The 27,685-nt window shown below is 50.0% G+C and overlaps 2 protein-coding genes across 11 annotated transcripts in view; one reads left to right on the top strand and one right to left on the bottom strand.

Annotated features, from left to right (window-relative positions):
• NEURL1B (neuralized E3 ubiquitin protein ligase 1B) overlaps positions 1 to 9,142 on the top strand; it is a 104,058-nt gene extending 94,916 nt beyond the window's left edge. For 3 of the 5 annotated variants that reach the window (XM_015876210.2, XM_032447526.1, XM_015876211.2), the window contains exons 2-5: positions 1,600 to 2,160; positions 4,402 to 5,109; positions 5,584 to 5,709; positions 5,976 to 9,142. In XM_015876210.2, coding sequence (XP_015731696.1) covers positions 1,600 to 2,160; positions 4,402 to 5,109; positions 5,584 to 5,709; positions 5,976 to 6,220 — 1,640 coding nt within the window. In that variant the 3' untranslated portion in view covers positions 6,221 to 9,142. Of the gene's footprint in view, positions 1 to 1,599; positions 2,161 to 3,559; positions 3,710 to 4,401; positions 5,110 to 5,583; positions 5,710 to 5,975 lie in introns of those variants that run through there. The other 2 variants (XM_015876212.2, XM_015876213.2) reach the window with 2 other exon arrangements.
• A 191-nt stretch (positions 9,143 to 9,333) lies between these two features.
• SH3PXD2B (SH3 and PX domains 2B) overlaps positions 9,334 to 27,685 on the bottom strand; it is a 60,285-nt gene continuing 41,933 nt past the window's right edge. The window contains exons 6-16 of one of the 6 annotated variants that reach the window (XR_001558238.2): positions 24,385 to 24,410; positions 23,988 to 24,023; positions 19,784 to 19,918; positions 18,174 to 18,278; positions 17,404 to 17,487; positions 16,374 to 16,491; positions 14,968 to 15,194; positions 14,699 to 14,748; positions 14,302 to 14,427; positions 11,063 to 13,507; positions 9,334 to 10,052 (exon numbers count right to left, since the gene is read on the bottom strand). Coding sequence is in view for 5 of the 6 variants with exons in the window: in XM_015876205.2 (XP_015731691.1) it covers positions 12,077 to 13,507; positions 14,302 to 14,427; positions 14,699 to 14,748; positions 14,968 to 15,194; positions 16,374 to 16,491; positions 17,404 to 17,487; positions 18,174 to 18,278; positions 19,784 to 19,918; positions 23,988 to 24,023; positions 24,385 to 24,410 (2,338 nt within the window). In the remaining variant the exon portion in view is untranslated. Of the gene's footprint in view, positions 13,508 to 14,301; positions 14,428 to 14,698; positions 14,749 to 14,967; positions 15,195 to 16,373; positions 16,492 to 17,403; positions 17,488 to 18,173; positions 18,279 to 19,783; positions 19,919 to 23,987; positions 24,024 to 24,384; positions 24,411 to 27,685 lie in introns of all 6 variants that reach the window. The other 5 variants (XM_015876205.2, XM_015876207.2, XM_015876206.2 and 2 more) reach the window with 5 other exon arrangements.

The following is a 27,685-nucleotide window of genomic DNA, read 5'->3' as shown; positions in this document are numbered from 1 at the left end:
TCTGACCCAGGACTCCTTGTCCTTGGCATTGCAGTGGCAAATCGCCTACTGGCATTAGGGTGGGGATGTATCTATTTACATGAGCGTTCAGATGGGATTAACCATTACCTTGTGCTAAGCAGCTGTTGTTACATGCAATTTGAATGAGGAGAATACAAAAGAGCTTCTATTTAGCCACTGCATTTGCCTGTCATAATTCAGGAGTACCCTGTTGTGCTTAGTGGCAACAGGAGCCTCTGGCTTCTGTAGCTGGTTTTGCTTGCTAACAGAGTGTCCCAGCCAAGCTCCTCTGTCAGCTTCCCCAGCTCCTGGTGTCTTTGGATGTTCCTTCCCACGAAAGGAAGGAAAAATCCTTCCCTTGTCCCAGAGCAAAGCCAGGGGCTGCACACAGGGAGGAAACAGCTTGAAGGAAGGGCTTTAAACGTGGCAAAAAAGTCTCAATAGAAAAGTGTGCGTGTGATGTGGTGTTATATTTAACAGCGTGACTTTGAGCACCCAGGATGCCGTTTGTTTTTGCTTTAAAAATCTACAAAGAAGGGAAGATGGGGGGTGAGAGAGGAGAGACCAAAGTGGTGGTGACACCGTGGTGGTGCTCACGGGTGTCCCAGAGTAGGGACCTGCCTTCAGAATGTGCAAAAGGAGAGTCTCAGCCTCCAGGAACGTACAGCTGGGGCTCAATACTGAAAGTCTTCCTTTTTTCATATCTGCTTCATGCTTGTCTGAACTTCATGAAATTGGTCTCAAAATTGCTATTGACTTCAAACGCTGTGAGATCTCACCCATAAATCCTCCGTCTTCTATCTGTAAAAGGAGGATGGCAGGATCTCTGTGCCATCTGTGGTGCTGTGAAGCTGCAAACAATCATGGTTTATGAAGTGCTTTGAGCTTAAATGGGTGGTTCTGCGTAAAGGCGAGCCTTTGCGGGATGAAATGTTCCTTCCTGTGCCAGTTGGATCTGATATCTGAACCAAGGGCTGGGCTGAAAGTTTTGGAAGAACACTCTGGTGATGCAGAGGTAGTCCTGCAGCTGCTAAATGTCTCGGTTTGTTTGTGTTGCTCAAAAGCTTCTGTTCATCATTACAAAATTAAGGGGCAGAGAAGCCAGTGGCTGCACATCTTGCAGAAATCCTCCTTACGCCTTTTGTGTTGAGATCTCTGATCTTAACAAGAACGATTCTCAAAGATTGTGAGAATCTGGCACCAGCCAGCTGGAACAATGATTTAACAACACGTGCGTTTCACATAGGAAATGGGGAGCTGCAGTTGAAAGTATCAGACCTTTCCGAATGCAGTCGGATGCATTCAATGGGAACAAAAGGAAGTTTTTTGCCCAGCTTTGCAGGGTGTAGAGGAAAGCTGCGAACCTTTCCACCCAAGAGCTATATTTACATACATCGATATTTGCATAAAACAGAGGGCCAAATTGCTGTAACAAAGAGCAGGCTGTGGGCGAGCACAGCATTTTAAGCCTAAGTATTGCAGTTCCCAATGCATAGTGCTAAGTGCCAGGCCAGGGAAGGCTGGTGGTGGAGTTTAAAAGCCGAGCCTACACATGGCCATGCTCAGGCCCTTCTGACAGGCTGTTTTTTCCCTTTGCAGACACAGGCCACCAGACCCGTTCAGTCTCCAGCCGTCCCTACTACAGCCTGCCCAACAGCAGCCATGAGCGACGCTCAGTGCTCACCGTCACAGAGCCGCCACGTTTCCACTCCCACGCCAAGGGCAAGAACGTGCGGCTGGACGCCCACTCCCGACGGGCCACGAGGAGAAACAGCTTCTGTAACGGGGTCACCTTCACCAACCGGCCCATCCACCTCTACGAGAAGGTGCGGCTGAAGCTGGTGGCCGTGCACCATGGCTGGAGCGGGGCCCTGCGCTTTGGCTTCACCATTCACGACCCGTCACAGATGAGCTCTGATGACATACCAAAGTACGCCTGCCCAGACCTAGTGACCCGGCCTGGCTATTGGGCCAAAGCTCTGCCAGAGAGGTTTGCTGTCAGGGACAACGTCTTGGCCTTCTGGGTTGACCGCCATGGGAGAGTCTTCTACAGTATTAATGATGAGGAGCCAATATTGTTTCACTGTGGTATTAAAGTCTCCGGTCCTCTCTGGGCACTCATAGATGTCTATGGAATTACCCACGAAGTGCAAATATTAGGTAAGTGTGTCTTTGGGCCTTGCTTTTCCACTTGCTCTTTCCACAGCAGCATCTTCACAAATGCATTTAATGGTTTATCTGGTTAATTACTTTTGTGGGACACTTAAGAACAACTGATTTCTGATTGGTTTTGTTCATCAAATTAATGATTTTTCTTTTGATGTGGGATGTAGGAAGCAGGACAAGTCAGAGAAGTCAGTCATGGGAAGTCCTAAGAGTCACAGAATCACAGGATGAGTTGGGTTGGAAGGGAGCTCAAAGAACACCCAGTAGCAACTCCTGCCGTGGGCTGGTTGCCTCCCACCAGATCAGGCTGCCCAGAGCTCCATCCTGCCTGGCCTTGGGCACCTCCAGCGATGGGGCACCCACAGCTCTGGGTATCAGTGCTAGTGCCACACTGACCCCTAATCTAAATCTCCATTGTACATGCAGTCGTATGATGGAAATCTTTACATGTAACTTTCCCCAGCTTTTACTGAGCTAGATGTGCTACTATGGCATGGAAAAACATGGTGCTGCTTTACAGCCAGGTCCCAGCTGCAGGCTGTGAAATGGTTAGTCTAGGGGCAGGCAGCTCTGACACAGATTCATCAGAATGGTACCAATTATTTTACAGCCGAGAAAGCTACGCATAAACAACACTTTGCCCTGCCTGCTCTGTCTCAAATGTGTAATTAAACCTTTCCAGTGGCTTATCTTGCAATTGCAACTGTGACACTCTCCAGCCTCTGGTGCTCATCACAGAGGTGAGGGGGTGTTTGCTGTACTGCCCACTGCAGCTGCTTTACCAGTGCAGTCCTTCTTCCTCAGTAGGTTATAGTTAGACAGATAAAACCCTGCTTATTTCTGCCCTCACTCCATCCTGCCTGTGGAGGCCAAGTGCAAGGTGATGGTTTGTGCCAGGGGCACCTGAGCTCTGCTGTGGTTTGGATTGGGGTGCCAAGTCCCATAAGCTGTCCTAGACTCCAGGGTGATGCTGAGCCACAGACCTGTTCATCTCTCTGACTCCTCCTCCCCATATCCTGCAAGTTGAGAAAGCTGTGAAATGCAGCCAGCATACAGATGCACAAAATGTATCTCTCAGCATCATGAAGCTTGGATGCAGCTTGCAGCTCTGGGGAAGCATGTCAGATGTCACTTCACGTGGCATGGATAAAGAAGACTCCTGAACCTCCTCAAATCCTGAAATCCTCCCTGGGCCTGGCATGGCCAAGGTGAAGAAATGAGTTAAGAGTCATCATGCTGACTTTTGCTGTAAAAGGGGAAAATAACTCTTATTGTAAAAAAACCTTAATTATGACAGCTGCAGCAAGGAGCTGTCTTGACAAACTCTTGTAGTGGAAATGCTAATTCACAACCTGAAGCAGTGATGGAGCACCTGGTGGGAAGGCAGGGCCAACCCAGAGGAGCTCAGGTGAATGCAATTTAGCTGAGTGACCTGAAGGGGTGGAACCAGGATCCACCCCTTCCCAGCCCTTATTTAAAGGTTGGCAGTGGTGCTGAGGGTATCTCTTGCTGGAGATCCTTGCTTATTTGAGGCTTTCTGAAGGTAAGCAGCTCTTTTCTTGTGTTTCTGTGACCACTGCATTTGGGCTTGTTCTCATTTGCTATAGCCAAAGACTTTGCCACCCTGCTATTATTGTGGTGCTTTCCATCACATTATAGTGTTGTGATTCAATTCAGAGTCTCTGTAGTGCTGTCAACTTCCCTGAGGTGTGAGGCTTGAAATGTTTATGTAGAATGACTTCTCTTAGGCATACCTGTGCCTAACCATGTTGAAGTCGTAAGGCATTAGTAAATGCAAAATAAATACACAGTGATTCCTCTGTTCCTTCACCTATCGCTGTGTTGCAGACTCAGCTTGCACAAGACTTTTGGACACTGGGATAATGAGATATTTCCTCCTTCAAAAAGCCTCCTCAAAGGTATTAGGCCTAAGAAAACTGTAGGACTGTGCTAGTTTGTAGTTTCTCCTGGCTCACCGGTATAAAGAGCTCCCAGATTAGATGAGTATTTAGCAACATCTCAGCTGGTGCCAAGATACAGCTGTTCTTCTGCCTGCTGCCTGCTCCACATGAGTGCTCTCTGTTTGTTAGTGGTTGACCTCCATCTAATTTTTCCATTGTTTTTCTATTCAGAATAACAGAACTCAGGTCATCCATAGGCTGAAATAATAACACAAGTAGTGGTAAAAGTAGCCGATTGTTTCTCATGCCCCTTATTGCTGGGTTTATCTCACAGATAGCATGTTTGCAGAGACCATGACCACTGCTCGCCTCAGCAACGCCCGTCTCAGCACTTGCCTTCCCCAGAGCAACCACGACTCGGCCAACTTCAATAATAATGAACTGGAGAATAACCAAGTGGTGGCCAAAATAGCAAACCTAAACCTGAGCCGGGTGCCTGGACTTGCGACAGACAACCACATCATCCCCTGCTGCCCCAACCGGCGGCCACGTGTCCAGGGAATCCCGGCCTTTCTGGACACAGACCTGCGATTCCATCCCACCCGCGGACCTGACATCACCTTTTCTCAGGACCGGATGGTCGCCTGCACCAACTGGCAAGAGAGCAATAGGACTTTGGTGTTTTCTGACCGCCCTTTGCACATCGGCGAGAGCCTGTTTGTGGAAGTGGGACACCTTGGGTTGCCGTATTACGGGGCCCTCTCGTTTGGCATCACTTCTTGTGATCCAAGTACTTTAAGGACAAATGAGCTCCCAGCAGATCCGGACGTTCTCCTGGACCGCAAGGAGTACTGGGTGGTGTACCGGGCCTTCCCGGTTCTCAGCAGTGGTGACATCCTCAATTTCACAGTCTTGCCAAATGGCGAGGTGCACCATGGGGTGAACGGAGCGAGCCGTGGCATGCTGATGTGTGTGGATACCTCGCAGTCTCTCTGGGTGTTTTTTACAATCCATGGTGTAATCAACCAGCTCAAAATACTGGGTAAGTTATTGAAGAATAACAGGGAGCACCTGGCTGGTTAAAGGGAGCTATGAGCTGTCATTGCCTGCTTGTGTGAGGTGGTCACTGATGAGCATATGCAGCTCTTCACCCAGCCTTGTGTTGGCAAGCAGGACGGAGCAATTCATGGCAGCTATCTCAGAGCTGCCTTTGTGAGCCCTCCAGAAAGGGCTGAGATCTGAGAGGTAAAATGAACAGCATGTAAGGAAGCCAGGAGAGCTGCGTGTGCATCTGGCTGGTTTTCAGAGGAATTGCGTGTAAAGAAGATTGTTTATAAGCCCACAGTTCCAGCCAACAGGCGTTAGACTCCTGTCTTTGTTAAGAGCAGTGGGTTTTGTGAGGGCAGCTCTGGTGCTTTGGGGTGGCATCAGCTCACCACGGGGCTCAGTAGAGGGCTCTATGTGTCTGTGTGTCCCTCTGCTCTGAGGGGGCTGAGTCTTCTCCCTGTGCTTGCAGGCACTGTGCAGTCCAGCCCAGTGACCGTCTCGCCCTCAGGGTCCCCCAGCGGCTCGCAGTACGACAGTGACTCTGACATGGCCTTCAGCGTCAACAGGTCATCATCTGCCTCGGAGTCTTCACTCGGTAAGTAGAGCTTTGCGGGCAGTTGCCAGGTGGGTTGTGGATACTGGCTGGTGGAGGATGCTGGGGCATGTATGGGGAAGGCTTTAGGAGGAAGGGCCTTAAATATAGACCTGGGGATGGTCATAGAATAATTAAGGTTGGAAAATACCACCGAGATCATCTCATCCAACCATCAATCCATGACCCATACCCACATGTTATATATTATCAGGCAGGTGTGCACCACCCTGGTGACTGAATGACCTTGTTCTTCCTCCTCCTTCTAGTGACTGCTCCCAGCTCTCCCCTGAGCCCTCCCATCTCTCCCGTCTTCCCCCCTCCAGAGCCATCCAGCAGCAAGAACGGGGAATGCACCGTCTGCTTTGACAGCGAGGTGGACACGGTGATCTATACCTGTGGACACATGTGCCTCTGCAACACCTGCGGTCTTAAGCTGAAGAAGCAGCTCAACGCCTGCTGCCCCATCTGCCGACGGGTCATCAAAGATGTTATTAAGATTTACCGCCCATAGCGCCCGGCTTGGGCTTGGGAAGGGAGACAGCCGCTAGCAGTAACCATGCCTTTCCGTCCCTGCTTATGGGTTATTGTGCTGGTCAGTTGTAATCAAGTGGCTCGTAATCTGTGTTTCCTTATTTGATTGGTAGGGCACAATTCAGGGATCAAATAGAGCTAAGGATCACATGAGGCCGTGCTGCTGGGCTGCATGCCCGCACAGTGAATTGTGGTAGGGACCTGACCCAGCTGCAGAAGGGAAATTCTCTGTGCCAAGCTCTTTGATCTTCCAGAGGGATGAGGCTGATGTGGTGTGGGTCAGGAGGGAACGCTGCCATTTGTTGGGTGCTGCTGGATTGTCCAGACAGCTCTGTGCTGCTGGTGCTGTGGTGGAGCAAAATTAGAACGTGGCCCGGTGGGGGGGTTTGGAGTGGTCAAAAGTGATCTGAGAATTTAATACCCATCCATTTAAGGGGAACAAGTGAAGGCCAAAATAGTAGCACAACCAAACTGTCATTTGTTTGAGTTCTCAGCAGGCATTTGGGGCATGTGGAGGAGCTGCTTTAGGCTTGACTGCAGCAGCTATTGCTTTTTGTGGCAGAACAGAGCCCCAAGTTTTGTTCTGCTCCTCCCAGCATGGGGCAGTTGTGGTCTCATGGGGTCCTGCCTGGCTCATGTCTCTTCCCCCAGTCCCTGTGAGCTCACCTTCTCTCTTGGGACTGTACTATATTTCTGCTGCCTCTCTGGATTTCCCAGCACAGCTCCCACTGCCCACAATACTGGCTGCCAGTGGAGGTTTCAGCCACAAGCAAGAAGTAATTGGGATGAATAGGGATCAAACATGGCTTTGCAAGGGGGGTGGGAAGAAAAAGGCTCTGAGTCTATTAAAAGACTTAAAAGGTAAATGGTTATTAGCTGTGATGTTAGACAGCCATGAGCAGCAGCAATCCAGAGGAGGTGGGAAATGTATGGGCAGGCAGTAGGGCTTTGCAGGGCTTGGTGTCCTCCCTGGTGCTCCCACAGGAGCTCCCCTACCCTCTGTCCTCCTGCAGGCTTCCTCCCTGCTCCTTCTTCCCACACAAGGATGCAAACCAGAGGGTGAGAGAGGGGCTGATGTCATTCTAGCTCGGTGATCGTGTGCCATGAAGTAAGAAAGGTGCAGTTATCACATTTCAGTCCATAAACAGAGAAAAGCAACCTATGTGCTGCAGGGCTGCTGAGTACAGAGGGATGCTTGTGTCCATCCATGCCATGGATGTGCTGCTGCCTCTCTGCTGCTACTGCTGATGGCCTGGTCATTAAGCCCAGTGGGGGCTGTGGGGCTGCTGTCCCCCTTGCTGGGGTCAATGAACTGTCCCACATGCGCCCAGCAGGCAGGGCACAGAGAAAACTTTTTTTTTAATTGCTTTAACTTAAAGAGCTGATGAGTGTTTCCATTTAGTGTATAGATGAGAGGCTGCTTCAGAATGGGATCTCTCAGCCACTGTCCTGCTCCATTGACACGAGTGTCTGCTGGTATTGCAGTGCCCTTTTGGGGAACTTAGCACATCCCTGCCTGTACAGCACTGCCTTTGCATAATCCAGCAGCCAGAGCTGTTTTCCAGCAGCTGAAGCATTGCAGTGACCTCTCAAGGCTGCCTGCCTTTGGATCCCCCACTCTTGCATAGCCTGGCCTTTATAGCTCAAGGCCTAGCTGTAGTCAGTGGGCACAGCACGGAGCTGCTTGGTGACACCTGGCCAGGTGGGCTGCCCACCCTGTGTCCTTGCTGTGCATGGGATGCAATGAGAACTCTTTGCATGAGGAGGAGCTCAAGGAAAGCTGAATTCAGAGCACTGGGTGCTGGCTGGGATCACACTGGACTAACAGATGCCAGTGGCTGTCCCCATGCTCCCTGTTGCAGATCTGCCTGCTTTGTTTGGAGCTGGTACCCCACCGCAGTAGTGTGTGGCCCATTTAGTTGGCTGACACTTCAGATCTTCAACAAGCAGGGCTGACTGCATGCAAGGTTCACTTCTTGGTGCAGCTCTTATATTTAAGCCAGCAAGGAGAAACAGCAAATCACTACTGGCAGGTTGTTTAGGGGTGTTTTTTGCTGCTGCAGTTGTGAGCGATTTCCAGGAGGGCAGCACCCAGTGAGCTCTTGGCTGGGGGGTGAAATGAGCGGAGCCAGCATCCAGCAGAGTGGGGAATAGGCAGCATTGGGCACATCAACTGTCAGAGAGCAACAGGGATTTTCTGAAGCAGGTGGCAGAGGCCTCTCACAAAGATGTCCAGGACGAGGCAGCCTTGGATAGATTTAATTGTTAGTCCTTGTATTGCTATTTCTTTTTAAACAGTCCTATGATACATGACTTGTACAGAAGATCTGTTTGTGCCTTATAAGGGTGTCTGTGCACTTTTTATCCTTTTTAAAGCGACTTTTAAAATAAAAAGGGGAGAAAATAACCCAGATTCAATGGTAGTTTTATAGAGTTTTGTGTTCACCGAGAAGCCTGCTTTGTATATATTTATATATATGTATATGAAGTTATATATATATATATATATATATATAAATACAGTAGCAAAATAGTGTTTATTTCCATGGATTTTTCCCCCTTGCTCCTCTTTGTTGATTTTTTTTTCTTAAGAAAGAAACAATAGAGTGAGGGGAGCCCTTTTCCTGCCCCGAAGGGGGGAAGTTACTTCTGTTTACCTTTATGATTCAGTCCTGTGATCTGCACACCATGCTGAAGCTGACTCAGACATTGGACCTCTGCATTGGGCTTCTCAAGCAACTCATTGGGACTGGAGGGGGGAGGGTGGGGAAGCTGCACTTCTTCATGTCAGTACTCTATAGCGTCGTGATCAGTGCCGTGTGTGTTTTATTTTTGTCCATTTACCTGTTTTACATTAATATAATTTTACTTGTTTATGAAACAAATAAAACTTTGGCAAGTACAGAGGGCTGCCTGGCATTTCAAAAACCATTGAGAACGTGGCAGACCAGTGCAATAATCAACACAGTGCACATTAGGGCTCCTAGATGTCACCACCCTTGCAATGTCCTTATATCTGCATCCTATTCAGAGCAGTTCCAATGCAGAGCCAGGGCTGGGAGCAGTGCAGACACACGACAGTCAGAGACGGGGTCACAAGGGTGCTTGAAACCAGTCAAGCAGTTTCTTTTTATTTCTTATAAAAACAAAATAAAACAAAACAAAACCCCAAAACCAAATAAAAATTCCAAACCCCAGTGAATTAAAAAAAAAGAAAAAGCAACAACAACAGCAACAAAAAAACCCCAAAACCACAAAACCCAACCCCTAATGGTGAAAGTATAGATACGGCATTTACACAGCTACATCTACCTTCCGCTGCCACCCCCACCCACCCACCCACAGTAATGTAGATTTATACACGCTTACGTAGTACAGCGAGACATGGACAGAAACACCGGCTTAAAGAGCAAGTGAGACAGAGCTGTGGCCTCCAGCCCCCACCATCAGATCCCCGTGTCCCCCCCCCTGCCCAGCATGGTCTGTGGGCAAGGAGGGCACTGGGTCCCACTGAGCTGCCCACCTACCCTGGGCCAACCTCCTCTTTCTTACTATGTATTTGGGGGTTCAGCCAGACAGAAGCACAGAGGGCTGGTACACTTGTGTGGCCACCAAATTGGCACCTTTTTCCTGGGGCTGCTGTCCTTTTGCAGACAGAAGAACTGGCCACTGCTGATGCCATACTGAGGATGACACCTCTGCGATGCTGGGAAGCTCTTTGGGAACAAGAGACCGATGCTGTCATGTGCTCGATGAGCCAAATACAGTACTTGTGTCAGCAAAATGAAGCACTACCAGTTCTGAGGCCCAGTCTGGGAGGAAAGCAGAAATAGCCCTCATTTAGAATGGAAGCAACAGAAAGAGCATTGTTCTTGGTGAGGAACAGTGGGATTAGTGAGGTCTATGAAGCAGAGAAAGGAGAGAAATGGGGATATTCAGCAAGGACAGGAGCAAGGATGCACTGTCATGGGACAAGGGCACACTGCTGTCACCCTGCTGTGACTGCCAGCAGCCAGAGGGGACAGGGACACATGCTTGGCAGCTCTGCCTTACCTGAGCCTGGCCCCACTCACAGCAAAGGAGTTTTACCAGAGCAGAGACAAGGCAGCATTGCATCCCAAACGCACCATGCAACTCACACATTGACACCTCTTACTGTGGCTCTGTTACAGGGTTGGGTTGAAACCCCAGTGAACCTTAGGGCTTCTGGTTTCACTGGAATGGTCAGGGCTTCTCAATAGCTACAATAGGGCTGGGATGAACCACCCCAGTGGCTTCCCAGTGCAACCCAGCCAGAGGCACCACCATGTTCCTTCTTCATATAGAAGGATGTATCTTTAAGTCCACATTCCCTGGGACAAGGGAAGGCAGCAACAGGGGAGTGGGTATTATTCCTCTGGCATGCAGAGTGCCTTCAGCTCCATCAATCTCAAATTAGAAGGAAAACCTTAATTGTTTCCAGCAGCCAAACAATATGGCTGCAGAAGTGCATCTGCAGCATTCGCAATTAGAGTAGAAAGGGCACACAGACTTAGCCAGCCACAAACCCACAGAAGCAAAGGGCATGAAGCTCTTCAAGGGAGAGAAATGTGGCTCTGAATCTGCAAGAGAAGAAAGTGGCACAAAGGAGAGGCAGCCAAACAGACCACATTCATTCTCCAGCTGGGACAAACACCACTGCCAGCATGGAAATAAAACCGGCTCTGTTTGACCTGGTGCCCCCAAAGCCAACCAACACTCAGGGTGAGCAGAAAGCACCTGGGGACAGGACAAGAGAAAGCTGGGGGTGACAAAGTAGGGAGCACCTGAGCACCAGACATACCTCACAACTGGATGCAATGAGGAGCTGAGCTCCCACATTCTGGATTGCACTTGATAAGATCAGCACCTACTGGAAGACCCACGTGGCTGCTGCCTGCCAGCCCTGGGAAGCTCTGTGGGTCATGGGAACAGGTGGTCCCCTATTAGTCCAACAGGCAGGGCAGACTGTGTCAGAAGAGAAGCAAAGCATCCTTCTTCATTCCCAGGGCTTCTGGGCTCACTCTGGTCCTCTGTGCGTTGCATAGTATTCTTCAGCTACTGAAGCAAAACACTTCTTGTTTGGTTGTAACATGGCAAGGTACAGTCTGCATCGTGCCCTGGGTCAGCAGAGAGGACCTGCCACCTGTACGTGTTTCTTCTTTTTTTTTTTCTTCCCTTCTTATTCTTTTTTCCCACCAGGAGGATGTTTAAGTTAACACTTGTCATCATGGAGTGGGGAGGGACCATGGGACTGTCCCATTGCTTGCGCAGGGGAAAGCAAGGCAGAGCCTGGAGTGCCTCCAGTGTGTGTTCATGTCTGCACATGCATGCAGAGCTATGGGGACACACCATTCTGAGCAACAGTCCCCTCTAGTTGCCACATCTCCTATATGACTCTGCTACACACGTGGACTAAGAAATATGACATACAGCATGATCCCGAGCCTCTGTGAAAAGCACATCTATCCACGAGGCCACATTTCCTTCACTGATACCAAACCAAACTGGCTGATGCTGCTTCTTGAATCCCCTGTACAGGTGGCAAAACCCATCTACCAAGGCTCTCCCCAGCATGGAGAACTGTGCTGGCCCCTGTACTCCAGGCGTAGGGCTGCCCTGCCAGGCCGAGAGAGAACAGAAGCTCAGGGCAGTGGGAGGGAGCCCACAGCTGGGAGAGGGGCATCAGCTGGAATGTATGGGATTTCAATTATTATTATTTTTAAAGCCAGCCTTATGGAAAACTATAAATTAAGATGCTAATTAAATATTCAGGTGGAAGAACAGGGAACCTCCAACCGTGTAAACACAGGACAGGCTATGGCTTCTTCCGCAGGTAGTTAGAAGGGATCCAGCCCTCCCAGCAGGGCCCCCCAGTCAGGACCTTGCAGAACCACCAGCCGCTGCTGTTCTTCTCACGCACTTCAAACAAAGTCCCCTCTCTAAAGCTGTTCGTCTCCTCATCGCCTTCAAAATCTGCCACTGCCACATAGAGAGCTTCCTTGGAGACATCCGGGTTGGAGAAGGGGGCTGACGTCCTCTCCCTGCCTTCCCCTCTCTCCACTGCTTTGGATATTACCTTTGGGCTGACGCTGCTTTTCACTTTGGCTTCGTCTTGGATGGCGGCAGACAGGAAGGGTCTGGCTTTGGGGGGAACCAGCATGGGCCTCCCTGGCAGTGGGGATGCCCTGGCTTCAGGAGCAGAGATGGCAACAGGAGACGTTGTTTTCTTGGGTGGTGGAGGCCGGCGGGGTGGCACAACTGGGCGCTGCGGTGCAGGATCTCGAGCAGCTGGGGCAACAGCTGGACCCGGGGGGGATTTGGGAAGGGCTTTGCTCTCCATGCTCGGTCGTTCCTGAAACCTTCCAGAAGCCTCTGGGGCAACTGCAGGGTTACTGCAGGAGCTTTCGCTGGCTGCAGTGTCCTGCTCAGGGGGCTTCTCTGGGCACTTGGCAGGTCTCAGTTTGCTCCGCAGGCTGCAAATGTCCAGTTTGTCATCAGCTGGAGGAGGGTCAGTCCGAGGGGCTGCGGCAGGTTTGGGCTTGATCTGAGGTCTTGACTTCAAGAAGGGGTTCTGAGTGATCGGCTCAGGCTTGTCCTCCATAGGCTCAGCTTTTGGCTTGGTTGGCTTGACAATGGGACGGAGGTTTGGCTTCTTCACCTCCTTGGCCGACACCTTGTGTCCGCATTCCAGCCCCATTTCGTTCTTCAGCTGGAAGAGTTTGCCCTTCTCAGGTTTCAGCTCTGGCTTCTTGCTGTCCTTTGGAGCTGCTGACTGCTTCGGGGGGATCATGGGCAAAATCATGCCTGGAGGCTTTGGGGGAGGCCTCTGCCTCTCCAGCAACTCTCCTTCTGACTTAATGATGGACTCCTTCCTGGGTGGCAGGCTGGGCTTCTCCTCCATATCCCGGTCTGAGATCTCCTCATAGCCACAAGTGAAGGCCAGGTCCCCGCTCTCAGTAGCCTCTTTCCCCTTCCAGTCCTTGGTCCTCTTCAAACCACAATCCATGCCATTAGGAGGAGCCTCTGGTAGAGGCCTGCATGGTCCCGTTGCTTCCTCTGTGGCACTGCTTTCTGCTGCAGCATCACTCAGCCGGAGCTGGGCCATCTCACTGGGCAGCGGAGCCAAAAAGTTGGGCCTGGATGCATTGCTGGTTTTCTTGTATTTATCAATAAACGTAGCAGGGGCCCAGCCTTCCTTCTCCTCAATCTGAATGTACCACCAGCCGCTCAGGTTCTTCTCGATAACCTGCAGGAGGAAAGGAAACCTCAGTTGTTCACTCATGCACTCTGTGAAAAAGGGGATGCTTGGTATCTCTGAAATAACATCAGAGTGACATATGCATTTGAGCCTTTTGCCTCCCTAACTTGATATCCAAATACCATATAATCATGTGAAAATCCAGAAAACATATTTTGCAACTGCATGTTCAGCTCAGCATGAAAAACATGACTGGTATCCAAACAGGAGGGAATCCTGCTAAGGGGATGTGTGTGACTGAGGACTGAAATAGCTACAGTCAAGGATGCTACAGCAGACACAGCTGGGATGCTGGGTGCTGGCAGTGGCCACTGTGCGGCACTGTTGGAGCGATCAACCCAATGTCACTGCACTGAACAGCAGCCAGCAGGCTCAGTGTACTCCTGAAATGGGACTGGGACATGGGATGAGCAAACCAGGGCAACCATAGAAGAAAAATCCCCATAGGAAACGCACAGTGTCTGAAAAGCAAACTCACATCTACAACAAGGATTCTGTTAGCAAAACCAGCTATGCCAAGTAAGCAATTCTGGGCTTTTAGTGTTACACCTGACCTAAATAAGAAATAGAATGCCATCTATACCTCCTATAGTATATATACTATATAGTATAGTATAGTTTTACCCCAGGGACTCCAAAGTTCACTCACATTTCTCTCCTGCTGTGGGGTTACCACCCAGAACACTGTGGCATTTTCTGACTGTGAAGGGAGCTCCTGCCTGGAAGAGCTCCCAGAGCAATGGGAATCAGGAAGTGAAGAGGAACACAGGCAACAGACTCACCTCTACTTTCATTCCTGCCTGGAAACTGATGCCATCAGGGATGGTGGTTTGGAAGTCAGCAATGGTGTAATATTCCTCTTCCACTTGAGGAGGGACAGGAGGTTTAGGCAGGTTCAGACCACGTGGCTATGAAACGAAAAAACAAAACCCATCAGTATGTTGTACCTTCTGTAGAACCACAATGTGTGCACAGACCAAGAGCCTGCAGAGCAACCAGGTAGCCTGGTAGCAGGGATAGCTGCACTGGTCCGAAGCAGGGACTGACTGACTTACTGAATACAGTAAGCAGATACTTAAAAAAAAACCCACAAAGACAACAAACAAGAATGAGGCATCATATACGATACCTCCCCTCTTCAGGTCTCCAAGCCTCTGGGAGGGCTCAGAATACACTTACTATAGTGAGATCTCGGCGAGGAGGGGGTCTCTGCCTCATCTTCGGTGACTCTGTGGAGGAAGAATTTCAGATGCTGTTGAGGGTCTAACTTTTGGTTCCATAAGATTTTCCAAAAGGGGAGTGAAAAAAGGGAACAGAAAGGCAGCGCCACCTTGAGACCTTCCTGCAGAGCTTTCTGCCTCCTTTTTGTGCTGTGCTGCCTGGAATGGTGCAGGAAAGGCCACACTGACACCCAGCCACCACCAGCATCCTCCCAACCCACCACTTACTGCGGCGGATGTCAGCGTTGGGCAGGGGACGGTTGTCAAACCTCCCATCCCTCTGGCCAGGGAGCCCATCCTTCTCTCGGCTGGTGACGACCTGCTGCCGGGAGATGCCATCCAGATCCAAGGCACAGGAATGAGTGGAGGAGCCAGACCCCAGCTTCTGAGAGAACATCTCTCCATTCCCTTTCTTGAGATAGGAGGCGGGAGCCCAGCCTTCTTGGCCCTGGTACCTGCGGTGACAATGGCAGTGTCACTGTATGGAACCACAGTACCACCACAAGCCTGCACAGTGGAGCAACCAACCCACTGCACTGCAGCAGCATGGGGCCACCACATGTCCCAGAGTCAGAGCATGGCACAAGCAATGACCTGGGTGAAATGAACTTGCTTAGAATCAGGCTCTGTGTCCCCTGGGCACCTGGAAAGCTGCAGCAATGAGTGACTGCAGCCAGAGGGCTGAGGGTTGGGAGCAGCATGAAGCCCAAGTTCCTTTTCATCTCAGCAATGGAACCAGTTCAGGAATGAAATGCACTGGCAGGGGAAGCAAAGGGGAAAACCAGAGGGCTCTGCCGTTAAGATTGATGTACCTGTTTTCTGGATGAAACACAGCCTGGATCCACTCCCTGTTCTACATCTGCACTTTGTAGGAGAAAAACCAGCCCATGACCTGATTGAAAAACCACATCCTTGGAGCTTTCCTGCGATGCTCGAGGGTCTTGTGCCAGCGTCAAAGGTTCTCCTGTTGGCTGAGCTACAGCCACTGTGCTCAGATGGCACAGGCTCCTGAGCTTGTAATTGCCTTTAGAGCTCTCGTGGCAGCTCTCCTGCGCTCAAACAGTCAATGGACATTTTTCTGGGCCTCTGCTGCTGCCAATACCACAAGTTCAGCGTAAGGTTAAGAAAATGGTGGCATATGCTCCCACCCTGCTCAAGTCCAGCTGTTTGCATGATCACAGAGAAGTGGAAATGAGCTTCCGGGAGCAAACAAGTATCAGCTTGGGATGACTGGGAGCGTTTGGCCTCAGCACACCCTGTACACAGCAGAACTGGCCCAGAGAATGGCTCTTCTCCACAGGAACCTCCTAACACAGCCAGAGGATCCAGCCTGCCTCCAGGACGCTTGCTGCTTTTCCAATCAGCGAGGCAAGATGTAACATTAATGCCCTTATACCGCTTCCCTTTGTGCTGCTGGGGCATGTGATGCTGTGATGCAGTCCACCTCCTCAGCACAGGAAACCAGGGGATTTTAAAAGATGTTTAACCACAACTACACTTGGCTGAAGCCCTGAATTTCAGTTAACTCTAATACGTAGTGATGGAGAGAAATGAGTTCTGCTATTCTGCCCTCAGATGGTATATGCTTCACATAGCCTGCATTGTCAGTGAAGTGCAAGACACAGGGACAGCACCTGATTTTCCACCAGCCCTCCAGGTTCTTCTGGATCACCACCACCACGGCTCCTTTATCCAGGTTCATTTCATCCTGGTCTCTGGCGGTATATGGGTAAATAACTGTGTACTTCTCCTCTGTTGGAAAGAAAAAGCAGTTTCACAGATACGTTCTACAGAAAGCTGAACTCTATCAGTGGTTACGTGCTTTCTATGAACTGCAATTCTTATAGGTGCAAACACACGAAGATACACAACCATTTGGAAGAGAAATGTCAGTGAAATGTATGACAAAAGAAACTTGGATGCATTTTGAAATGTAAGCTTTGTGACTTTCATAGAAACACTGACAGCCAGCCTGAGGAGGCACTGAATGCCCCTTGTTTTCCTTTCTTCCCTGTCATGCATTGCTCAAGCTTTCCATTTCCAGTTGCTTTTTGCCTTTGCTCTCCCATATAGCTACTGCTCCCAAAAACGTAGTCCTCCAGGGCTAGAAAAGACATCCAAACTGGACAGCCAGACCTTTTCTCTTTTACACATACAGTTCTTCCAGTATTACCCCCTTGTATGGAGGGAAAGCAATTACTACTCTCATCAACATGAAGAGCAGAACTGTAGGAAGATCTCATTCCTCACCCACTTTATGCAAGTGAATTAGAGCAGAAAACATCCTGTCCCATTCAGCTCAACCAGACAGGCTCTTCTCTTGGTGCCCGATGAGCTACCAACACCAGAGCCACGGCTCACAGCAGGGACTGCTCTTGCAGGGTTTAATGCAGCAGTTGCATGAAATCTGCATAAATGTGTTGGGAGAAAGCAGGAACTCCAGCTTATGCACCCAAAACAAGCCTAAAAATGTTAGAAGGATTAGCTGGCAGAGGAAAGAGAAGTAGACATGAATGCACCTGATAGAAGGTTGAGGAGCATGTACAGCGTGTACCAAGCACTGACACAAGCCAAGTTCATCACATGCAAAGCAATCAAACATGCACACAACAAGGCTCCAAGCACAAAACAAACACAGCCAAAACACATCTCTACAAAGTCCACCTTGACCCCATCCACTTGTGTACAAGTCCCCAAGAGTCCGACGGCGGCCAACATGCCTGGGAAGGGACCAGTATCTCCATGGGACTGGGGAGAGCATGTCAGGGAAGCAGGAGGATAAGAGAGGACATAAGGAGACAGCACTTCAGGTCTAAGAGGAGATAGGGCTGACACCACAGAGTTGCAGAGACTGAACCCACTGGGACCCTGCCAGGGGCCTACCCTATTTTGAGCCCCCCTCCCACCTCTACCTCCCCAGGCAAGGGGCTGAGCAATCTACAGCGTTGCTCTGAGCATACAGTGATCAAAGGGAAGGATGTGTTCTCCAGGAGTGATTTGGATTTACTGTAGACAGTTTTACTGCACAGAAAAGCTGCAACTTTGCTATTCTCACAACACGAGCTCATGTATTCTCTTGCTTTCTGCATGAGATTAGAAGACAGGAATTGTCATAGGACCTTTGCTCCTTCTTCAGCGCTCCCTGGGAGTAAAGGAGATGTGATGGCAGGGCTGGTTATTGCCTGCAGGAGGCGCCTTCAGCTCCTCTAGGAGAACAGAAAAGGCAGCATTTATACTGCAAATATCCACCAGCCTCACTCCTGGTACAGCACTGCATAGGTAGGACTGTTAAGGGCAGATGTAAATGCAGCGCCTGTGCCTTTGTTCCTCCCAGGGCTTTTCTCACTAGGTCAGACAGAACCTTATAGTCCTGAAAGCCACTTGGCACAACAGAGAGAAGCTGGGACAGCTGTCTACAGCCACCTCTTACTTACCTTCATCTGGTTGCATTGAGAGCTCATCCTGGACGCCATCCTGGGCCTCCAGGCAGGTCGCTGGCACCCAGCCTTGCTCCTCTGATGTGCTCACAAACCACCAGCCTGGGAAGAAAAGAGCAGCTGTTCAGCCAAGGGCAGCAACCCAAATCCATATCCCTTCCTACCAACTGTGAGTCTGGGGGGCTCTGCCCCCTCCATGCTGACAAAAGAGAGGCTGAGATCACCCCAAAGCAACAGAGCCATGTGTTATCTGAATAGCAATGCAGACAGCAGCGAAGGAGAATTGCAGCTTTATAGTATCTATGTGCATGGTTCCCTCCCCACAGCCACAAAAACCAGGACAGACTCAGAGCTGAATGACTCCAGCCACCTCATTTGCTTTCCTTTTTTTTTTTCTTCCCCCCCTTCATGGTTCATTTTCCCTCAGCATGGGTCAGCAAACCCAGTCTAATTAGCAGAGATGAATACACTGTCTGCAAATCGATAACTGACTCCTGCTGTGCTCCCGCCTTCTTTACATTTGTGGAAACAGCAAATTTTAAAAGCTAAGAGCAAATGCAGGATTAAAACGTGAGCTCTCCCAGTGGAAACCTGGCCAGCTCCACAGAGGCCATAGCAATCCTGGGCCACCCTGCGTGCCCAATCAAAATAAATGCATGCTCCTCAGTTATGAGAAGCACAGGCTGTTTGTGTCTTCAGAGGGAAGAATAACAACCAGGCATTATTCTCAGAATCCCACCAGCGAGCCACTTAGAAAGACAACTAGATTGTCAGGGAGGGAAGCAGCAGCTACCTGTATGGAAGGGGAAAAAATCAGAGCTGACATCTCATAAATAAATGATTTGCCATACCTGTTCAATTGGCTGTGCTAATAGGTTTCACTTGCTTTAGGGTTCCTCTTATTTTTCTCATTCTCCAAAAGCTGGTGGTTCAATTAATCCTCTTGGGATGGGGTTTTCAGGAATTTTAAAATAAATCATTTTTCATAATTTACCTTTAAACTCCCTCAGCAACTTGTATTCACTTCAGAAAATAAACTCCCCTTTTCAATGAACTCCAGAAGGTGGACCCATGACATAACACCTTCCCTCTGCAGAGGATAAGAGCCTGCTGAAGCCATAGCAAGCACAGGGCTGGGCTGGGTGCCCCTGTGCCAGGGCTGAGTGCTGTACAGCATTGTCTTTTGGAGGTGGGCAGGAACTGCAGCTTCTTCCATGGTTAGCATCCCCTATCTGCAAAACCAGCCTGCCAGCCCTGGGACTGCCTTTTGGCCAAAGAACCCATCAGCCACGTTTCTCAGCACTAAGAAGAATTAAGTGAGAGCGTAAAGGATGGATGACACCTAGAGCTCAGCACAGCAGGTAATCAGACCCTTACTTTAGAGAGAATAAGTCCTATCCACATTTATGCAGAAATCCTGAAGATTGATGCTTCCTTCACATTCTACTTAAGCTGACCATCCAAGGACATCCCTGTGAGGTGCCCTGAGGCTGTTTCACTTCCTTTCCTATTAAAGGAGACACTGACAGTACAGGATTGCTATTCCTGTCCCTGCTCTGAGGTGCAGAGCAGACCTGCAGCCCTCTGCCAAGCCTGGCTCTCTGTACCTGATTCGTTCTTCTCAATGATATCCACCAATTGGCCCACGCACAAGCTGATCTCGGAGCTCTCCTGCTTCTGGTAGTTGGCCACCACGACATACTGCTCCAGCACCAAGGGATCGACCGAGGCAGAGTCAGCTCCTGCACAGGGGGACAAGAACCCGGCCACGTGCCGAGATCAGCAGCAGTTCCTGAGAGCACCACTCCCAAGCAACTCCGGGACACACCGGGCACCCCAGCGTGAGACATGTGAGCCAGAGTCTTGGGCAGAGTGAGGAAAGGGACCAACCCAGCAGCCAGGTGAGATGGGTACAGCCAGGTGAGGCCCTGCACTTGCTCCCACCTCCTGCTCACACACATAGAGCCATCCAAGCGAGCCCACCACCATAGGACCAGCACATGGACCTGCTCAGACCCAGCTCAGCACACACAGCCTGCACAGAGTTCTGCTGCTCCTGGCTGAACACCTGCACACCCAGGCAGAAGGGCATCTGCAGGGCACAGCAGCAGCCCCATCACTGCCCTTCTCATGGCTCACTGGTGATCTGCTGTCTCAGCTTTTTATTCCAATAACGCTGCTCAGCTCCTGCAGAAGATCCCAATTCCATGTCCACTGAGAAGAAATGCCCCAGCAGGGGCAGACAGACAGGATACACAGAAAGCAGAGCGTGCTCTGAGCCAGTGAGGGACCTGACACCTGATAGGGATGGAAGCAGCCAGGGAGCCCTGTCTGGCTGTGCCGACCTGGCCAGGCTGAAGGTGGCACTGCAGGCTAAGGTGAGGGACCAGCCGGGCACAGGAAGGCAGCGATCATTTATACCTTCCAAACACGTTTTCATTTAGGAGAGTGCTCTGAATACGGACCCACACCCTTTGCTTGGCATCACTTACCAAGGCATCGCTATAAAAGGGCTTTTAAGTCCAGTCGAACTCTGCCTTAAAAACACACCCTTACGTTCATCTCCGCACACAGTAAAACTCCCCCACTCCCACAAGTGCACAGACTTTTGCTGTCACACCACATGCAGGGAGATCACAAAGCACCCCAAGGCTTTGCAGACCTGTGGATGCTCAGTGCTGAACTCAGACTCCTCAGCCCCATCGCAGAGGGCATTCCCCTGGGCTCAGCCTTGCACCAAGTCACTTGGTTACTCAAGAGCAAAGGCAGCACTTGCCCATCTGCTTCCAAAAGCCTCTGAGGAGCAAAAAGGTGTCAGAAGTGCCTGTATTCTTCTCCCTGCTGTCCCAAGCCTCCAGTGCAGCACTCTGCCTTGCAGCTTCACAGCCTGCCAGCTAAGGATACTGTTATATTACCCAAGTCTCCCAGGTGCAGTAAAAATTAATTAATATTTGCCAAGTGCTTTGGAAATAGAGCAGTATTAATTATTATAGCACAAGTGACATGAAAGACTCACACTCCTGAGTGTAGCTGTTAAGACAGACTTATTGGGGCTGTGGGGGCCTCCAGTTGTGGATCAGAGGCAGAAATCACTGCTGTTCTCTGAATGCCAGAGCATGGCAGATACATCAGTGACCTCCCAAGCTCAGGAGGGTGCCAGAAGGAAGATAATTCCACATTGCTAGACTACGAGAGGACTCAACGGCTTCCCCATCACCTAAGAGGTCAGAGATCTTTCCTATCATGGAACATATTGCAGGGTACAATCCTACAATGAGCAGAGCAAGAGGGATGAGTACAGATGGACAGGATCTAATTGCAGTGCTGGAACCCTCTGCTCCCTCAGGTCACCACCTCTCAAACTGGTCCTGAGTAAGAATGACCACAACCAAGACTTAAATGAACTATGTCTTTTTTCAGGACAGCCTTGTTAAAGGAAGAAAAGGCAAATTGTCCATGCCCTTCTGCTATAAACAGCTCTCTGCAAAGCTGCAGGTGAGCTGGCCAAGCACAAAGGATCTGTTTACCACTAATGAAAGCTTATGAATGTCATAACCCAGAGGTGGGGCACCAAACAAAAAATAGGCCCCTAAAGTGAGTGGAGAAAGCCAGAAATTTGGAGACTATCTGTTTTACCAACTCAATTAAAGGTTTGTGCTTATAGTGATCAGAGGATTTACTCAGCCCCGGAGAGGCAGAATAGCAGCTACAGGAAGAGAGAAATACTCTCCTTTCTGCCTCCCCAGCCGTAATTACCAACAGTGCTCTGAGGCTATTTGTAGTTTCAGCAGGCAATTCTGGATCCTCCAATGTACCTATTAAACCAGCAACACAACTGGTAAACCAAGCTCAGAGGAAGAAGTAGGAGTTAATTTGAGGAGTGCTTTCACCTGGCATAATCATCCTCAACCACAAAAATACACAGTCAGGTTAACAATAAAACATCCTATTTATGGGCAGACTTAGTCTCTTAAATTAGCAACTGGATAAACATAACCATCTACAATAGTGCCAGAAACTATGGAGTTTTAGAATGGTCCTCCTATGACTGATTACAACAATCGCTATCAGGCATGCCTAAGTCAGCCAAATTGGTCTCTGAAGCTCCAGACAATGGGGAATAAACAGGAAATAACACTCACCAATTAATATCAGGTGAGTCCCACTCTCTGGGCCTCCCCACAGCCACACACATCCCTCCATCCTCCTGGTCCCCATGGAAGGCTGTGGGCAGCACTTCAACCCACTGTGCAACCTGCCAGGTGCTCAGAAGCACTGACCTTCCCAGAAGAGCAGCCAAACCCCCCATTGGCAGTGCTGCAGGATTACTGCACACAGACACCTTTCTCTGATGCTTACTGTTCATATGCCACAGCCAAACTATGTGTTAGTGCCAGAGTGCTGCATCCCATCCTGCCAGGACAGGGCTCTGGCTTGGGAGTTACCCAAACTCTCCATTCCCTCTCTCAGTGGTGCTAAGCAAACAGCACCCCAAAGAGCATTTTCTCTTTGCCCTCAGCAACATCACTGTGTCATCTGCCAACCATGCTTACAGGGCAAGAGGGAGGGGACCCCTCCCTTACCCAGCAGACGCTCCCACTGAGCCATCACACCAAAGACATTTCCAAGACAAGGGATTCTGTGTCTTTATTTTACCTCTGCTCTATCAAAAGAGAGGAGATGGGGGGGAAAAAAGCACAGCCTGTTTTCATCCCACCCACAGCCAAATGCCTCTCTCTGCCACCACATGGGCTCACAGTGAAAAGAATAACTCGGCTTAAAGCAAAACCTTCAGCACATCTCCTCTGTCAATGCCACGTAAGACAGACCAACACAGCAGGAGAAAGCTAGTGTGAAAACTGCTGCCTGTGCTTGCAAAAGGCTTGTGAGAACCCTTGCAAGGCCCAGCTTTGCCAGACATACCTTGCAGCTGTTTGAGATGTTATCCAAAGGTTTTAATCATGACTGGCAGCCCCCTGTTAGCCAGTCAGGAGATCACCCAGCTACAACTAGCCCAGAAGAACAGAGCAAAACCAGGAGCCACCACTGGAGCAGTCAACATCTGTCTGTCACACGCATCCTACAACTTGTCTCAGTAAGAGGTTGGGATGCCAGCAGTTCTTGAAGGATGGATGTGAAACAAATCCATCAGAAAAGAAGGTGGAATTCAGTCTTCAAGTCTTCCCTGTTCTTTTTCTCTTGTCTTAGAGAGAAACCCACCCATCTTTAAGTAAATTTGCTTATACAGCAAAATCAGACCCAAAAACCATCACACAGCTATTTCAGCAGCAACTTCATTCAGCCACGGCTCAGGCTTCCGTTTCCAAAGATCCTGGTGCCATTTTGTAATTCCCGCAGCTGTAAGATGCCCTCAGATAACCACTGAAACCCACCAACCAAGGGGCCTTCAGAGACATGCCCCTCTCCTGAAGAGCAGAGCATCCCAGATCCATCCATCCACCCTAAGGTTTCCCAACCTGGTGCAACCCTGAAGCAGAAAGTGCTGCTGCACCAGGAGACTTGCAGCCCCATGGTGGTCACCTCACAGCTCAGAGGCTCCTTCAGGCCTGAGAGCACTGTGGCCACACACTATGGGCTGGACACAACACCCTATCCTTCACCTGAGGCTGTAACATGGCCCTGTGCCCGCTGAACCTCATCACTGCTACCACCCTGTGTCCACCAGCCACCATATAAAGCTATGGGGATGTGACAGCTGATGCAAGGGGCTTGCCCACCCAGACAGAGCAGGTGTCCCATAGCAAAAGGCAAAGCAAGAGCAAGGCCCAAAGAGCGTGCGGCGGTTACTACCTCTCTGCAGGAAAGAGGTCGTTCTCTGGATAAACCCTGATGGAGGAACAAAATGAGGGGAGACACGTTGTGAAGGGAGGAGGGACATGGAGGTGGGGGTGACTGCAGTGGTATGACTCAATGAACGAGCAGATGGGGAGAGCTGCAGGCACCTGCCACCCCATCCCTCCATGGGATGCCTGCAGGGGCAACGAGGAACTTCAGCCTTCGTGTCCTCAATGCCATCCTGTCTTTGGAAGCACACCAGGAGGCAGGGATGGGGCATGGAGAGTTGGGGAGCCCCATGAGGGTTGGCAGCAGCACCCATCAAGGGGTTAGACCCCTGTGTAGTACCAAGAGGCCAAGGCTGTGGGTGGAAGGAGGAGATGGTGAAACTGGAGAGGGGAGGAGTGCTTACCAGATCTCTTCTTTCCAATGGGCTCCCTGAAAAAGAGAAGGAAGAGTGTCAGAAGAGGGATGGGGACAGCTGGGCTCTTTGCCACAGGAAACCTATGCAGGACAGCACAGCAATGCTGGTCCCAGCAGTGCTACTGACCTCCCTCACAACAGCTAACATCCCCATGGGCTAGAAACCAGCCTTGCACCTCTCTCCCTCTCACTGAATAATTTAATGCTTTCCCCAGAGTGAAGCTCAGCCACTGGTCTGGATCCTCAGTGGCTTGCTCTGACAGATGTCACTCAGAAAAGACATGCAGAGCAGGATGATTTGGCAGCAGTGAGGAGCGAGAGAAACCCAAACCCCCTCAGCATAGCCAACAGCTCTCACAGAAGTGAAATACCACTTTAAATATCAAGAGTGGAATACAGAAGGTGCTCCATGTCCTCTCCTTGGGACAAGGATGGGGAGCAGGGCTGGGGAAGGGGTGAGCATTTATGCCTCAAAGTAGTGTTGAAAGGATGAACACAAAGCAGGAGCTATTCACAGGCACAAGGAGGCACTATGGACAGCACTGGCCACACTGATGAGATGAAACCAGAGGTCTTGTGTCCCTTTCGTCACCAGAGGGCCAGTAAGAAACACAGCCACTGGACAGCCTCAACTGGGCACAGCCCTCTGCAGACACAATAAAATCTGGAGTATTTCATGATTAAAAAGCAAATAAACCCAAGAAAATAGGCACTAAGACAAACCTTAAACAACCACAGACAACAAACCAAGGCACCAAACCAGGTTGAAACCCAAACAAACGCACCAGCCCTGTCCACAGCTCCAACTGTAGTGCTCCATATTGCGACAAAAAGAATGCTGGAGGTGGCAGGTGGGCACTGCATCCTTGCACTGATGGGAAGGGCTGCTGCTTTTCCCTGACATCTGCTAAGCTTATTGCTGTAACTCACCCCCTGCTTCCTTTCGCTGTCTGGGTGAGGGGGCAAGGAAAGAGCTGCAATTTCACTTTGCTGCCGGGTTGCTACTGGCACAGATACAAAGAGACAGAGCTCTGAACACCAGCCCACCACCCCAGAGGGCACAAGAACTCAGACAGGACAGGAAACTCTGACAGATTGCCAGCAGCATTTCCTCCTGCTCTGTTTCCCATGGGCTGGAGAAAGGCATACAGCAGAGTGCACATACAGCCTCCTGAAATGGATGCCTCCAAGCAGAGAGGGAAAGGCTGCCTGCTGCTGGGAAACTCATTTAGCTCTCACCCACACCACAGTGTGTGTATGAACCAGGCAGACACAGCACAGGCACAAGGTACCAGCTTATAATGATGGCAACATCAAGCAGCCACACAGAGCTCTCCAAGAGGTAACACCCAGGAGAGTTCTCCAGCAGTGTCAGGGACACTGAAAACATGGGTTATTGTGTAATAGGAATCCCACTTAAAACACTGAGACAAGTAGCATTAGGGTGCAGCAGGGTCAGTTCAGCATCCTTCTGGAACATAATAACCCCCAAGTGCAATCCTTAGAGAAAACTTACTAACAGAGAACACTTAGGATGAGTAAATACTTTTAATGTCACTTATATATATATAAAATGTATATATATGAAAATATTTCCATCGCAATCTTCCACAGTGCATCAGGCAGCACCTCCCTAGAGCCAGTGATAGGAAGAAGATGAGGAGCACAAGGCTGCAGGCAGGCAGGTTTGAAACCAAAACAGCAGACTGTTCTTAAGCAATACGTAGGTGTAAGGTGTTTATCTCCTACTTCAGGATGTTGTGGATGCTGAAAGTTTTTGCAGGCTTCTAAGGTTGTACCTCAGGCATGAAATGTTAATTACAAAACCAGGAAAGCTATGACAGTGCCTAGAGAAGAGCTGCTACAAGCTTGCTTGACTTTAAGCAACTGCTGGGGTCTGGTGGCTGCACAACACAGAGGTGATTCTGCAGTGGGCATGCGGCAGAGCCTGCCTTGGGGTGGGACTCTGTAATGCTATAACAGGATAATAATAGCAGGGTGGTAAAGTTTATGGCTACAGCAAATGAGAAGGAGCCCAAACACAGCAGCTATGGACACAGAAATGAAGCAAAAGAGCTGCTTACCTTTAGAAAGCTTCAGGTAGAAAAGGATCTCCAGTAAGAGATACCCTCAGCACCACTGCCAACCCTTAAATGAGGGCTGGGAAGGGGTGGATCCTGGCTCCATCCCTTCAGATCACATGGCTGACCTGTGTGCACCTGAGCTCCCCTGGGTTGGCCCTGCCTTTCTACCAGGTGCTCCATCACTGCTTCAGGCTGCGACTTAGCATTTCCACTACAGACTCACAGAAGGAAGATCCCATGGCAGGGTGTGGGGACAAAGGCCTTGGCACAACACAGCACTTGCAGACCTCAGCACCATCCAAGCTGCCCCACAGTTACAGCTAAGTGGCAGAGTGGGAGAGGGACAGTGGAGCACAAACACAAGGGTGGCAACTCCAGCTGCTGCAATACCAACCATGCAGCCCACAGTCAACAAGCAAAATGAGATAGGTCTGAAGTCACTGTTCCAAGAAAACATTTCCTGAAGAAAAGTCTATTTCTTGTAAATAATAATAAGCCCTTCTATAACACAGCACTGCCATCAAAATAACTCTCAGGAGGCAGCTCAGCTTGTAAGTATTCAGCAAGCGTAGAGATGTTAGAAGTCTTAGCAAGGTATACGCAAGCAAGACAGGCTGAGAACTGGGGCACAACAAGGCTTTGTTTAAGAGAGCTGATGTTCAGCAAGTGCTCCACTGAATGAGACCCCCCCTCCCAGGCTGCAGTGCCAGCACCACTCATGTATTTAACTGCTGGAGACCTGTTTGAGCCAAAGCTGTGGGCTCAGAAGGCTGCCTTGTGCCCTGTAAGCACAGAAAATCAAGTGCTCTGTTCATGCAGGGAGCTTGTGATGCAGCAAGCCATGTTTATGCATAGTAGCTTCAAACCCGTTGCTATTTCTTTCTGCTGTCACCTGGAATGAACAGTTCTCAGCCGAGAATGACACAGACCACTATTTTGGAGCTGAGATCTAGCCCGAGCTCCTGGTGAATCTGCACGTAGGCACCAGCAGGACCGCAAAGCAAACAGTTCCTTATACAAGCTGTAATTTGTCTGGAGAGCAGGACACGCTTCAAAAGCCACAAGCCAACAAACATCCTTATCCAAACCAACATCCGTCAACTCAGGGAGCTCGAGTTTATGGGCAAAAGGGATGGCTCCCTACATGGGACGACCACTGCATCCTACAGCAGGGACCTGAGCTCTCCTTTTTGTGTTAAACCCCTG

The sequence above is a fragment of the Coturnix japonica genome, chromosome 13 (assembly GCF_001577835.2).
Source record: "Coturnix japonica isolate 7356 chromosome 13, Coturnix japonica 2.1, whole genome shotgun sequence".
In the NCBI taxonomy this organism is placed as follows: Eukaryota; Metazoa; Chordata; class Aves; order Galliformes; family Phasianidae; genus Coturnix; species Coturnix japonica.
Note: the sequence above shows the minus strand (reverse complement) of the source record. Positions and strands in the feature narration are given on the sequence as shown.